The sequence below is a fragment of the Centrocercus urophasianus genome, unplaced genomic scaffold (genome assembly GCF_019232065.1).
Source record: "Centrocercus urophasianus isolate 14NV4802_14NV808 unplaced genomic scaffold, USGS_Curo_1.0 seq_8, whole genome shotgun sequence".
Classification (NCBI taxonomy): domain Eukaryota; kingdom Metazoa; phylum Chordata; class Aves; order Galliformes; family Phasianidae; genus Centrocercus; species Centrocercus urophasianus.
This window is the reverse complement of record NW_024885421.1, coordinates 252498-267772: the sequence shown is the minus strand read 5'-3', so window position 1 is coordinate 267772 and position 15275 is coordinate 252498. Positions and strand designations below refer to the sequence as shown.

Sequence of the window (15275 nt, the reverse complement as noted above, 5' to 3'; positions counted from 1 at the left end):
TCCCTCTTCCCTCTTCCCTCTTCCCTCTTCCCTCTTCCCTCTTCCCTCCACTTCTCCCCCTCTTTCTCTTCCCCTCTCTTCTCCTCCTGTTCCATTCCATTCCATTCCATTCCATTCCATTCCATTCCATTCCATTCCATTCCACTCAATCCCATTCCGTTCCATTCCACTTCATTCTTCCATTGTTTCTTTTCCTTCAGATGTTTGTAAGAGGCAGCAGGGAGTCCTCTCCTTGTTTTGTTAATGAACAGAAGACTGGAATCAGGAACCAAAAATGGATAAACCTGGTCAAAATTGTTGGACACTTGTAAGGTGAAAGAAATTGTTCATTCAAATCTTTCCACCATCAATTAATGGTAAATCCTGGAGACAGCCTGTAGACTCTGAAATGCAGCAGCAACCATAACTACAAAAGGCTCAGTGACACCACATAGATCCAACAAACCCTAAAATAATATTTTGTGCCTCCTTCCCCACCTTTGAACCTTGATCTGTCCTACAGCTGTTCTGAGCAGAAGAGGCATCATGTCACTTCTTCAGGCTTTGAAACTTTTGAAATGTATAAATGTATAACTGGAATCAGTCCTGCAATGCCATTCTAGATGTTGATTAATGAACCAATATACACTTTGGTCTGTATGTATTTCATGCCTCCCTGGCATGACTGCCTCGTGTCCCAAATGTCTTTTGGGGGTTTCAAGGTATAGATGTGCCACTCACTACTTCGCCACATACCGGAAGGGTTTCCCAGCTACATCTGGTGGACACTATTTTTGACTCTGGATGCTTGCAACAAACCATCATTCTCTGCATTGTCACCTCTTCACCTTCTGGTTAGTCTTAGCTGAAAAGCTGGGCTGCAGGAGGGCTGGGCAGGTTGACATGTGCTTTTGCTTATTTTTACAACTCTATACATAATATACTATACATGTATACTATACTACAACTATATGTATAGATACAGGTTTTTTCCTGTAGCAGTGTAACTGGTTTCTCAGATGTGATCCAAAACATTATTTTCAACACAGCTTTAGCCAGACCCCTTTGTGTTTCATCCTCCTTCTCCTCCTAAAGCCAAAGCAGCAGCCTGACCACTGGAAAAAGGTCATGCCCACCCCTCCCTGTGCAGGCGTTCCCTGGTTAGTGGATGACATCCAAAGAAACTCTCTGACCTTTGTCTGTGCTATCTGCACTTCTTTACCACTTTTGCCCCCAAAACTAATCCAACCTTTCTTTTTCTAATAGAATCATAACTTTCACTTCCCTACACAGGGCCTTCATTCTGCTCTGACTACATCATCGTTGCAGAGATCTTAGGGGATTACACATGTTTTCTAGCATTTTGCTTTGTGCCAGGGAATTTGTCCAGGTATTAACTGTCTTTAGAAGACATTTATTCTTGACCCACACCATGCAGCTGTGGAACTAGATGCTGGGCAGTGTGGGCACTGTGCACTGTGGGCACCAGTACCACAACGGGGCGATGGGCTCAGGATGTGCCACATCCTGCATGAGCAGCACTTTGCTGCCTACCTATTGCAGTTCAGTGCTGCAAGAAAGTTAAAGTTAACTTAAATTTATTTCCCAGGATAAGGCACTCAGTGCCACACAGCACTGCTGATATCTGACTTCATTCCTTCTTGTCTCTCAGAGTCTGATTTAGTTTTCTGCCGTGTGGTTTCTCCAGCATATTCCTGTCTTCAGGCTGCACATTGTTGCCTTCAGCAGGCACACACACTGCTGTCAGAAGCAGCAACCTCCTCTTCTGGTAGGGCTTTTATTCTGTAAGTAGTGAAAACAAAATGTTGTCAAAAATCCTAACACAGGGAACAGGGGGTTAAGTTGAATACCTGCCTCCCTTTCCATATGGAATCACAGAATATCCCAAGTTGGAAGGGACCTGTGAGGTTCACTGAGTCCAACTACTGCATCCCTTTGAAATAGGAGGATCTTCATACCAGAGGACCTCCTGCAACGCTGCATCTCACCCCAACAGATGACGCAGCTGTGGTTAACCTCAAGTTGGAGCTGTACCCCCAGCACCCGTGGGCATGCATCCAATCCCTGATTTTCTCACTGATTTTGTCATCCCTATCTAGGTTTTCTTAAATTGCTGCAGTATTCTGGGGGAAGAGAGTGCCCACCTCCTTCACTCTGCCTCCTGATGACTCCTCTTTTTTTGTATGGCTGCAGAGGGATTTCTGTGCACGACTTCTATTCGAGTTAATGGGAATTCACCACTTAAGCACTGAGGTGAGAATAATGCGGCTCTTTGTTCTCAGCCATCTGAGTGCAGAGGAACAGTTTCTGTTAAACACCTGGAGAGCAAGGGAAAGAACAGCCCGACGTGAATAGAAGCAAAGACTGCCAGTGCCCGGCCCTGGCACACCTGCACCATGGAGGTGCTGGCAGAGCCCTGCGCTGCTGCTTTGCTGCAGAGGGCATTCTGTACTGGAAGGGCAAACTGCTGGTGAAAATGCCATGCAGTTTCTTTGGGGAAATCTCCGGGGAAATCAGTGGGTTTGTGCATATTTATGTCAGGGTGCATTAGAGCAGCTGTTCCAGATCTTTGGGTAATTAGCTAAAATCTGATTGTTCAGAGGGGAACCAATTTCTCTCTTCCTGATGCACCAGGCTCCCCATGCCTCATTAAGGCGGCTTTTTTTGTTTTTTTCTCTTTTCTTTTTTTCCCCCAACTCCATCCTGACCGTGCTCCTTTGCCACAAGGTTGAGTTTTCCTTATTCATTTGTCAGCGCTCGGTATAGATACAGAATGATACACAAAGTGCACAAAAGATTGTCAGTACTATGGAGAATGCCATGGAGGCAGCACGTTGCGTCAGAGTTTTTCTTGGAAGGGTAGATTTAGCTGTAACTTGGAAAAGAGGCAGTGCTGATGTACATACACATGTGTGTTTAATTTGGAATTATGGCTAAAGTCTTTGTGAGCATAGTGGATGTGACATGACATTTAAAGGAAAACTCTCAGAGCATCACCTGAGCTTCTCACGTGAAGGCTAATTGTCAGAACAATATATAAAGTGAATCACAAGGAGTTAGGCAAATAATTCCCAGCTCCATAGGTGATGCTGTAGAGAATGCATAAGTTATCTGTCCCTGAAGATACGGAGATCTCCCACTGCCTTCATGCCTGATGGCATGCCTGATGGGAGCTCTCATAGAGAGAGCACAAGGCCAGAGTGTCTCTAAATGACTACTGAAGACTAAACATTGCCTATAACCATTACACAGCTCTTAGGGTCATGTAGCATCTTGCTAAAAGTGCTGTTTCTCCCATGAGTGCACACCAGAGTGAGGACTGTACAGCACTTAGGCTTTCTGATGGACCAAAATGGGTTGGATGTCAGTGTGTTTGAGCAGGGGGTTCCACAGTTCCTCAGTGGTGTGAGCTGGTTTGGTGACGTGTCTGAGCAGCTTGTGGTGGTTTTTGAAGTGCCACCAGATACAGTCTATGTGTCTGTGGCAGCCACTTTCTTGCAAACAACAACAGGAGATCTGTGCTACAAAAGGCTCTCTGATCTGAGCCTTTTACAGGCTGGGCTCCTTGCCTTATCCTTAGCCTTACAGTTGCTACTCACACAGGCATGATTAGCCCTCAACAAGCCCTCCCAAGAATCCCCCTGAGAGTCCACCACAGGTGATTAGGAACCATGTGCTACAAGTAGTGTGGGCACATCTGGGCTGCTGCTGGTTGATCCCTGTGCTCTCCCCACGCGCTGTGCCACCAGCAAGTGAAGGGACAGAGATCTACAGTACAAGAACATAACCCTATGACAGGTTATGTCCTGCTCTTCCTTCAAATCACCTAGCAGCTATTTCAGGTACCTGCAGGACTTTCATCCTTCAGGCTGCTCCTTCCCTACCCAGACAATGAAACTCATGGAGTTCGTAAGCACAAGTTACCAAATCTGGTGGGAACTGGAAAACTCAGGGACTGGATGTTCTTGAGCCTCATTCCCTGCAGAAATGAATGGAAAATTTATCTCCTCCTCCGCGTAATCTGAGCAGCTGAGCCCATATGAACACCATTTGACTGAAAGTTTTTCACCTCTGCTCTGTGTCCTATGGGCTGTGAAGGGGCAAAAAGACAGGGACCAATTTAATTGCTGCTTTAAAATGTCAGAAGGTATCACATTGGCTGGTGCTGGTGCCGGGAAGAGGAGACCAACAGTTAGCAGAGTTGGTTGCTGCTTTCCTTTTGAAGGCAAGAGGCTGCACGGCTGTGGATTTCTCATGACTTTCCCCAGAGGATCATTGTTTATTAAAGACTCACAGCACTGGGACAGGGGTCTGATGGAGAAAGGGAATTCTGAGCCACAAACCCTTTCCTTTCCTTCTGCAGGTATGTGGCACTCCACAGAATCATGACCGGTATGAGTCATGTTATTCTGCACATGCCCACTGAAACTATATTCTGACCATTTCCATTCGGCATCTATCTTACGGCACTGTGTCAGCTCCCACCTGCTGGAATAAGCAGTGAGGTATGGGATTACTGCGGTATGACCCTGCAGTGCTGAAGCTGTGCAACAGGCTTCAGATTGCACCCAGGGAGCTGTGCGTGGGGGAGGGAATCCAGAGCATCCCTTCCAGTAGGGTCATGTGGAATTTCTCATTTCATGAGATGAGTTGTGCATCAATGGGAGGTTGGCCTCTTTTCTCCAGGTAACTAGCAATAGGACAAAAGAACAGGAGATGGAAGTCTGCCCATGGGACAAGATATCCATATGGTCTCTTGCAGCTTTTATAGATGCTCTTGACCACAATAGATGTCTCTGTGGGCTCCAAACTGGGGCTTGTTCCTTATCCCTTCCCTTGTTGGAGTCTGTCAGAAGCAGGGAAGAAAGCTGAGGCGAGAAAAGCATAGGGTATGGGAGGAGACCACAATGGCTTGGGGTCTGGGGTATGCACTGGTTGGCTCCGTAATGAGAAGTACCAGCCATTGTGCAGCAAGTCAAGATTCAAACCTTGCAATTTGGGCATGACTGGAGTTAGAAGACTAGCAGAAAGCAAAGCTCATTGGTGCCTATTTTGAACTGCATAGGATAGGTGTGAAAGTAGACAGGTTGAAAGTAGTCTTAAATACAGCAGTAGCATAGGGAAGACTTTCACTAGGGCTAACATTTTGTCTGCTCCATGGGATGCTCCAGGATGTACTTTCCTCCTGTTTTTTCTCTACACAGGTTATGCTCTCTAGTTACGTAAACCACTGAGAGCCTCACTAAGTCACCAGGCAAGACTGGGTTCTGTGTCCTCCAGAGAGGATCTCAGCATTGCTGTTTAGAGGGACAGAGGATGTGGTCCAGAAGGAGGCAGTGTCATTGCATCCTGAGTGTAGCTGAAATCCAACACAGGCTAAGTGTCTGAAAGTCATTCTCCTAACTGCAGTGGTAGGATAAGATCTTAATGGCATCCATCCTGTCCTCTGCAACTGGTGGATAGTTGGGAAGGTGGAAGAACCAAAGGTGAAGAACCATGGTTTGGATGTAGCTGTTTGCTCCTATAAACAGAAAGCATCCCTTCATGATGTGTTTAGAAATCTGTAAAGGAGGAAGGAAGTGGTGTGATCACTGGGAAGCTGTTTCCCAAGGGCCTAAAGCATAAAACAACAAGAGATCTCAGAGATGATTTGGTATATTAAGTGACTGCTGCTCTTCTGAATGCTTCCACATGTGCCAAACTTAAATGTACAGGTTGACTGACGTGCATGGGGAATGTACAGCAGAGGGAAAAAGACACTACCAACATTCGTTCAGTCAAAAATCAAGAACAAAACAACCTATCTGATTTTTAACCATCTTAAAGTATAAACAAGTCTCAAGGCCAACTGATTCTGTGGTTGAGTCCACTCTCATGTCAAAGAGAGGAGGTGAACTCTGCTCCAGGAAGGAAGAAATGACTGTAGCCAATGTTGAAGTGATGCAAGTACAAATATGGCAGCAAAGCAAGTAGAAGTAGTGTGGAATCATTAGTTAGCATTGTCTGAAACAGGTATAGATTGGAAGAACATCCCTGGAGTCAAAGTAGAGGGGTATGGGCTCTTACTACTCTTTCTCCATAAACTGCCTCTGGTGTTAGGAGGTCCTGTTCATTGCCACTCTGCACTGATCCCTTTGTGACCACAGGAACTCTGCCACTGCAGCATCCAGGGCCTTCCATGGCTTTTTTATCTTGATAGGACTTCCGACAACTTCATTTTTCAGAAAATACCCTTTGCGAAGACTTTATCTCTCAAGTTACTACAATTAATCAGCTGATTAATGCATTCAAGTATTTATGTGTAGACTTGAAATTAATTCTAGCAGTATTTATGTAAACCCAGTGGGAAAACACTGCAGATGAAGAGAAAAAAAGCAGTGAGAGAAATACATTTGGCTGATGTTACTGTTGATACATCTCAGGCAAAGAACGCAGTGATGGTAGAATAATTGCAGTCCACAGGAAGGTGGATCACTGCTGTAGTTGGCCCAGTTTTAGTCTTTCAGTGAACCTGGCAGGCTCTGGCATATGGGAGGTCACTGCCTATATGGTCCCACAACTTGGGGAAAGAAATCAGTGTGATGAGGGGAAGGTTGGGAGGTTCCTTGGGGCACTTGGGACTTTCAGCAAGGATGTTCCAGAGGGCAGTGAGGCCACATGGGTGTCCGGGCAGCCAAGGGGAAGTCACACTGCAGGGATGAGCAACCCCTGACGTCTTGGCAGCTGAGTGATCCTCTGACGGGCTGGAGGAAGCTCTGTGGTTGCAATTATGCAATTCTACTTGATGAGGTTTTTCTCTGCAGAGTTTTTGCTGCTCATGACTGTTTGAAAGTGTGCAAGGTGGAGCCTTAGGATCAACTTGTAGGAGAGCTTCTCTGGGTTTAGGGAATCCTGACTGTTTTCAGCAGTACAGTGCGGGGTGGCAGTTGCTGGGAGATGGATCCCTTACCAGGTTCATCCTTTTTTAAGGCAATTTGATATGCTGGACGCTTTCACCCTCTTGCTTTGAACGCTTCCGCATCGGCAGGAGGTAGGTGAGGAGATCAGCTGTCTCCTGCAGAGTCACTCGGGGTGTTCCGCTCAAGTGGGGTCTTTTGCAGCTCTTTGTGCTGGGTGTTTAATTTTTTAAGGGAGCCACTACTCTCTCCCTATCTACAGGAAACAGAATTAAAAAAAAAAAAAAAAAAAAAAAAAAAAAAGAGGAAGGATTTGGCGAGAAGCCAAGCCTAGTGACTGAAGTAAGAAGCAGGGAAGTTGGAGTAAGTGTAGTAGCTACCGGGACGTTGTATGGCAGAGCAGGGCCACGCCGGATCGATCGTTCGGGGTGGGAGAGGAACACACGATGCCCGTGTGGCTCTGCTTCCTTGGATGAATGCCACCGCTGAAGCTGCTGATCCTGGGAGGGGATCGAGCTGCGAGTAAACGAGACCAGAGGAGTGCTATGGAGGGCAGCAGCTCTGTTGCTGTGACTTTTAGGAGTCTTCCAGGGTAAGATCGAACGTTTCCCTTCGCCAAGCTTCTCTCCTCGGTCAACATTTTGGGGGGGTTGGGGGTGGGGGGGGGAAGAAGAGGGCGGAAAACTCGCACTTTTCCAAACCGTGGGCAACTTTGTAAAGCTTAATCGCCGTGCTATGGGCTGAGCTTCTTTCTTATTTATTTATATATTTCAACCCCCCTCCCCACCTCGCCATCCTACCTCCCAGCCCCCTCCTTCGCGAGAGACCCGATAGGGCGGAGCGCGCGGAGCGGCCGCCGCGGTGTTATTGACCGACGTCGCGGGGGGAGCGCACCGCACCGCGCCGCGCCGCACCGCAACGCAACGCACAGCACCGCACCGCACCGCACCGCACCGCACCGCACCGCACCGCTGCGCGCCGTAACCCGAGCGCGGCCGCCCCGCGGAGCGCGCGCCCGTTTCGGCCGCCTTCCCAGTGTCAGCGCTGAGGGGTGCTTTAATGAAGACAGATGGAGGATGTTGGATCGTGGCTTTGAGACGTGGCAGATAGCAGGCTGTTTCCCGGCAATTACAGCTAATTGCGCTGGTGTGTTGGAGTGGAGGGGGGAGCAGCGCTTGGCGCTGCGCAGTTTCCTGGGTTTCCGCATGTCCAGCTGGCCGAGGGGCTGGATCACCCCATCCCAGTTACACCTTCGAGTGTTTAACGCGCCGGGGAGTTCTCAGGGTGGCTGTTAGAGTCGTAGCAGTGAATGAATAGATTTAAATCTGAGACGCTGCTTCTTTTGCAAAGCCTGATGCTAAGAGTGACCGTGTTTAGTTTCTTGAACTTATTTCTGGATAAATTGAGACCTGCCCCATTCCTGCCCCAAAGGAGCCTGATTCTGAGAGTGAAAACAAACGTTTCAGCTGCCAAGTCTGCAACCTGCTTTTGGTGTTCCCCCACCTGGGGGGATGCAGGACACGATGCTGCCTGCTTTGTTTCTGAGGTGTTCAAACAAAAGGAGGTGTAAGGAGAGGTGGGAAAAGGTACATGCTGACACGTATCAGTTTTAAAGATGATTAGTGCTAACCATTTCTCTAAAACATTAGTATTTGCTTTAGATAGGAGGAATAAAAGGCATTACACTCTCAGGAACCAGAATTTGAGTAGTTTGTATGAAAGAGTTAACATAGCAGACCTTTGAAGGAGGCCCTTTACAAACATAACTTTACCTGGCACCTTACAAGGTCAGTCCATGCCAAGCACGCCAGGCCTTTGTGCTGCTCTTCCCAGAGCATTAGAAAGAGTTGCACTACCGTGATGTCCCACTCAGGGACACCCAGGAGCAAATGTGACTGCTGGTTCAATGTTTGACATCATACATCCCTTAGCAGAAGTGCAACTTGGGGATGGAAAAAGCAGAGAGATTGGGGAACCTTGTGTATTTTAAACTCTCTGAATTTTCCCAGCTCTGCTTCCAAATGCAGCTTATGGTGATATGCGTTCAAAATCTGGGGCTTTGATTTGCTTCACCTTATGGTGCTTGACAGCATTGCTTTACCAACTACAGCATGGACAGTCTTGAACCTCATTGTGATATGCTGTGCTTGGGATGAGTTTCCTCATCTGTTGAGCTGTTGGGTATTTAGTTGATTATTCGGTGCTTCAGCACAAGACTGGAAAAAAAACGTGAGACATGAATATTAGTGGTTGTTACATGAACTAAATACAGAAACAAAAATAACTGTTAACACTTGATCTGACACAGAAAGTTGGTGAGTGAAAGCATGGCATGGGTTCTGAATCTACCTGATAGAGCTATTTCAGTTATTCAGAGTTTGTAAGTACCACACTGTGTATGGTGGCTGGAGGAACCTTGTTTTTCTGCCTGTTTTCCTTGGACTCTGGGTGCTCACTTCTAATATTAGAGTACAATTTGCTGCCACCTCAGAGCTGCTAAAACCAATGTTTGCACAGGAATTTCATCCTGTACTCAATGATGCCCCATGATCTGGGTCGAAATAACCCTTCCAAAAATGATTCTATTTAGTGTGAATCATTTCACAGAGTCTGGTACGAGGTGACGGGAGCAGAAGCACTGAGTATTTCCTAGTTCATATTTATCATTGAGTCTGATGTATTGTGAAGCTATGCCCAGAGAAATGGGGCCAAGAAAGCAGCCATGTTTTCCATCTGGAACATCTGCTCTCCATTCATCACAGTTGTGCTGTATTGTTCCTAAGTTTTCTACCCCTCACTGTGGTGGCATCTCATCTAGATGGCTTCTGGAGTGCTACAGGTACAAAAGCTTTCCGTAGTGAAAAGGGGTAATGTATTCATAGCTCATGAATCCCCTTAAATCAGGAAGTGGGAATTGGAGTTTAAAATGGCTTTTTGCTATCGGCTGTGGAGACACGGGGAAGTGAGCTGTGTCCTGCTAGGCAAAGGAGCTGGACCTGTGTGATTAAAGACCTCTCTATCCCTGGTGTGTCATGGAGCAGCGAGGGGTATCTGGAGTAAGCAGAAAGGAAACAAAACCATTGAGAAGATGGAACATTGGAAAAGCCAGTTGGTGCTGAATCAGGGGAGGCAGCTCGAGGAGATCTAAGCAGTGCTTCACTTTGCATCTGGAAACAGCTGGTGCCAGGGGAAACAAAGGCAAGCAGGAAATTGTCTGTCTTCTGACTACCGAAACCTTTCATATGTTTTATGGGTTTTCAGTTAATTCAGGAATAGGAGGTTGTGAAAGTGGTTTGCCAGAATTTGAGAAGTGCTTTGCGCCACATAAAAATGAAACATGCAAGAGACATCATTTTTTCCAGAAAGCACAAAGGGAAATTAAGACCAAAGCAGTGCACATGAGTGATAAGGGGATGAAGAGCCTTTAGTTGCAATGCGTGAAAAGGAAACTGAATCTCAAATTTGAAAAAAAAATTAAAAAATGGAGGCATAAAGAAAACTGAACTGGGATGTGAGTGAAGGTGATATCTGGGATGTAGCTTGCCCGTGAAAAGACCTGCAGTCTACAGTGGGAGCCCAGGAAAAGAGCTGGGATGGAGGGCAGCAGAGTGAGGATCAACCAGGAGATGCCATCTTGCTGTACAGGCCATGACAACGAGCACCAACCAGAGCGGGATCTGGAGCACCACCACAAGGGATTACTCCACCACTATTTGCTTAAGTTTGTTTTCATGCTTGCAGCCAATGACCTCTGGGACTGACACCCACAAGAATGGAAGCGTGCTGGCATAAAACGGGTTGCTAGCATGCTGTGTGGTTTGCTAAGTAAAGGAGCATGAGGATTAGATGCGTGAGTCAATAACAAACAAGAAATTGAAGGTATTTGTAATAGAATGAAAATAAAGGGTACACCTTTGCACAACAGGGTGTGTCAAGCCCTCAGTAGTATTACATGTGTACCCATTGAAGACTGACACGTTCTCATGCAGCACTGTGGTTAGGGCAAGCCAGGAACTGAATTTTGCAGAGGTTCGGGTCAGCATGGGTTCATAATTCCTCCACTTTGGCTAAGTAAGCTGCTGTGATAAATCTGTGTGATAGAAATAACACATGGAAGGTGAATCTGGTGTGAATGGACACAGCAAAATTATCACCAACATCTGCCCTAAAGGGCAGTGCACTGTGGGAGCAGAGAGCATGCCGCATTATTTGTGCTGAATCAAGATGCTCACAGTGGTAACTTAAATTTGCTGCTGAGTAAAGATGTGCAGGAATGCAATCCTCATCAACTGTGCCAGGAAACCAAAGGAAGTAAAGGTGCTGTGCCTGCCAAGTTAGTGTATTGTTGCCGTCTTGTTGCCACACTGAGGTCATATCTGATACTGGTGATCTAACAATCACAGTCATTAACAAAAGCCATGCTCAGAGCTGGAAAAATTTTCAGATTTGTTGATGAGATGTGGATCTGAGCTCCACTGGCTGTCTCATGTTACTATTGCTGAAGGAAGGCACAGAGCCTCTGTGGGCAGGGGCATCTTCCAGTTGGCCACAATGCCCAAAGTCTCAGCCACAGAGTCATTGGATGGATATATCCACACAGAAAGCATATAATAGAACATCCACACAGAAAGCCAGAGTTTTCCTTAAGGTTTACCTCCATTTAAAAAAAAAAGGTGTGAGGGTTATGTCTGCACCAGGCACAGCCCAGGGATATCAGCAGTGCTCTGGGACAGTGGTACGGGCTGTGTTTCACAAGTGTTTGTTTCCAGCATAGGTAATCTGCTACCTTGTTCCTTGGACAGCCCTACTCTGGCACTGAGAGTATAGGATTTTAAATGAGAGAATTAAATTCAGTATGTTTTGTCTCTGTTGGTACAGTGCGTATGTTTGCAAGTTATCATGGTTGCTTTTGTTAGTGTTCTCTATCCGGAACTTTTGTTTTTCCTCCATGAAATATGAGCACTGTCACAGTGCAAATACTTGTTTTTGCCTTCTAGAAAAACTTGTTCCAGATAAATGACGATTCCCTCAGATGTCTCACCTTGGCTCTCCTGTTCCGCTAAGCAGCGGCAGATCCTTGTTCCTCAGGCACGCTGGGTGCTGCTGGCTTTTCTCATGCTGGTGTCCAGCACCAAAGGACCTTTAAAGTCCTCCCAGCGAACAGAGCACCAGAAGTTTAATTACCAATAGACTGCTCTACAGGGAGGTTGATCTTGCTCTGATGCCCTGTTTCTCTGCACCTAACGCACAAACCCTGGGAGGGGACTTCTCCCTTTCACATAGGACCAAAGTAGCAAGAATGTTATTTTTAGGCCTTTAAAGAGATCGGAATCCCCAAGATAAAGTAGTTCACTCTCAAGAAGTGCAGCCCACAGACCTGAGATGGTTTTGCCTTTTAAAATGAGCCAGAATCAGGTGTGTGTCTCAAGTTGTACCATGCTGTGGGGGAGAAACCGCTGTGAATGACCTCTTTTGTCTTACAGAAATTCCATGGAGTTGGACTAAAATAAAGTTTTGGGATGTCTCTGTTTGGATTAAAATTTGGAAAGAAGAAACTGAAAGGTGAGTGAGGTCTGGCAATGCCCTTTAGGTAAGGAATGTAAATCCAGCACACGTGTGGCACCTGGGAGCATGGCTTACAGCTGCAGTGCAGGTGGAGGAAGACGCCGTCTGTTTGCTCTTCCTGCATTTCGTACTGCCCTGGGGAAGTGCTGTGTGCCAATGAGCAGGAGGAGATCGGAAACAGAACAGGCTGCGAAGTTAGCAGGCTGTGATGGCTTGGGGAGGTCTGGATGGTGATGTTCTTTCCACCTAGATCTCCTGGGGAGGTGTGGAGAAGCATTGTGCTGTGCGGTTTGCTGCTCTCATAGTCCCACAGGAGGAGGTGGTGGATGCCAGGGGACACTCTGCCAGCCCCAGGCCTTCCTCATTCCTGGCTTTGGAAGGCAGCACAGGCTGGTCTGTGAGCCTCTGTCCACCCAGGGCACCAGCAGCTGGTGGAGTCACCATCCTTGATCAAGAGCTGTGGAGATATTGCACTGAGATAGATGATTTAGAGTAGCCAGAGGTGTGGGTTGATGGTTGTACAGTCCCTGTCATATCAGGCACAAAAAAGTTGTTGGAGGAAACCAACTCCTAAGATGTCAACATTAGTGAGGTTCTTCAAGTCAAAGTGAACTTCATCTCTTGGTAAGCAGCAGTGGTGTTTTCATGGAAACAGTATCTGTGAGGTCTTTTTCAGTGGGACTTGACTTGCAATGAGCATTTCCTAAGGCAAGAGTAGAGGGAAAACTTGTGGTTCAGAATGTCTGTGAAGAAATAAGGATCAAGCCTTGGCAATGGCTGAGAAATGGGGAAAATCTCTGCTTGCTGGGTTGTTCCGATGGCAGTAGAACTCAGCACTGGTGCTTTGTACCTTGAGGATGGAGATGGTCAGGTGCCATCTATTAAACATACAGAAATAGAGAACAGGGAAAACTCATGTCCGCAAGTACCCTGAACGCAACGTGCATACCAAAGAGTACACAGTTTGCACATTTTGAAGAATTTTAAGACAAAATGCAATCATTGCTGTGGCTTCCTGTCCGTCAGCCCAGCCTAGGGGCACAGTGAGAGGAAGAGGAAGGGCTTAAATTGAGACAAGGCTTTTGGAAAGCTGCACCGGGCTTTCCTTCTTGGTGCTGAGGGGCAGATGGTTTTTGAGCAGCTGAGATCTGAGCTCAGCTGAGACGAGCAGCTCCTGAGGAAGAGTACAGCCCAAGACTCACTCAACGGGCCTAAAGCTTGGCTGACCTTTGGGACTCCCATTAATATCCAGCAGGAAAAGCCACAACAGACATCAATCATGAAAAATACATTTATCTGGACACAATTTAGCATTAGGAAAATAACTGTGAATTGAAAAGTTTCTCAAAGTTTGTTTCAGATCTGTATTTATTTTTATGATATTATATCACTTCCTATCACTGTGTATTGCTGTTATTGACAGCATGTGCAATTGTGTCAAGCTGTGGTACATGTCTGAGATAATGTTTTCTAGTAAAGGATCTGATATGTGCCAGCCAGTCACTGTCAGACTGGTTTTTCAAAATGAAGTGAAATATCTATTTCAGCTGCTTTATTTGGTGTCCTGATAGTGGCCAAATGATTTTGAACAAGTATTACTTAAAACAGGATACCAGAGAAAATCTAAGCCAAATAAAATAGAATTTCCAATTTTTTTTTTTTTTTTTCCAAAATGAAGATGACACAGAATTTTTTGCTGCTGAAATATTTGAATATCGTTATTTTTCAATTTGAAACAGGCTGACAACACGTGAGAAATGCAAATGCTACTTGAGAAATAATCTGTTGCATTCTGAGAGCTGGGGAGTCCCAGCCCTTGCCCAGAGCCAAGGCAGGTGGGTGAGACATCGCAGGAGGAGGAAGGGAGGAAGAGAAGGAAGAATCAGAGCTGGCACTAAGGCAGGAGCTGGGGGAAGAAATAGGGGAGGCACATTTCATCCCCTCCCAGAAAGACCTCGTAGGGAATGCTTTCTTTTTTAAGGTTATCCAGCACCTCTTCCAGGCCTGTGTTCTCCCAGAAGTCCTGTTTGACACAAGTGTAAACATGGTGGGCAAACAAAGGAGTCCTTTTGGAGCCCTTCCTTGTTCTTCTTTCCTCATGGTGATAATATCAAATGCTATTTCTAGAAAAGGGTAGGACCCAGTATTGAACTTCAGCATTGTGTTAAACATTTACTGGACTTCAGGCGAAAATAATTCCAGTTCATCCTTGAAATTTTTAATTTCAGACCTTGCATCTGCTGTATGAAAATTGAGGTCTCTCTTAAGTGGGTCTTCTGCTAGTGAAGATCCAATTAAGAAAAAAAAAAAATCATCTTTCCTTAATAACTTGTGCAGAAACACATGAAATATTTCACCTGTGCTGGCAAATTCCAGTTGCTGTGCTCCACTGCATCCGTGAAACATGATCCATTAACACAAATGTGTATTTCTTGCATTTAATTTTCTCAGGAGGAACGAGTACTCTCATTATTCTGAGAAAAAAATGATATGATAAGGAAGTCCTTTAATAATGGAGGAAAGGGCAAGAGGGAATAGGCTAATTCTGTTTATGCTGTTGTATCTGAATGGCCTTGCCTCTAGATTTCTAAATTAAATTCCTCACACTCAGTACAAGCTATCCATTTCAGAGATGAAAAGGCGTGTGATTGCCAGTATCCAGCCAGAGAAGCTCTGCAGAGGAAGGGGTATCTGCATTTTCAAACCGTGCAGTTTTATAACACAGCCCTTGAGAGCCCTTCCTTCAAATCAGTAGTGAGAATACCTTTGTTTACCTTGCAGTTGGGCTTGTGCCCGCCCCAGGCAGGTCTGGGC

General features: G+C 46.0%; 1 protein-coding gene across 3 annotated transcripts in view; it reads left to right on the top strand.

Moving 5' to 3' along the window:
* ATP8B2 (ATPase phospholipid transporting 8B2) overlaps positions 1-15275 on the top strand; it is a 73126-nt gene that overhangs the window by 3545 nt on the left and 54306 nt on the right. Inside the window, exons 2-3 of one of the 3 annotated variants that reach the window (XM_042838392.1) lie at positions 2100-2253; positions 12380-12458. In XM_042838392.1, coding sequence (XP_042694326.1) covers positions 12416-12458 — 43 coding nt within the window. In that variant the 5' untranslated portion in view covers positions 2100-2253; positions 12380-12415. Of the gene's footprint in view, positions 1-2099; positions 2254-7219; positions 7489-12379; positions 12459-15275 lie in introns of those variants that run through there. The other 2 variants (XM_042838394.1, XM_042838393.1) reach the window with 2 other exon arrangements.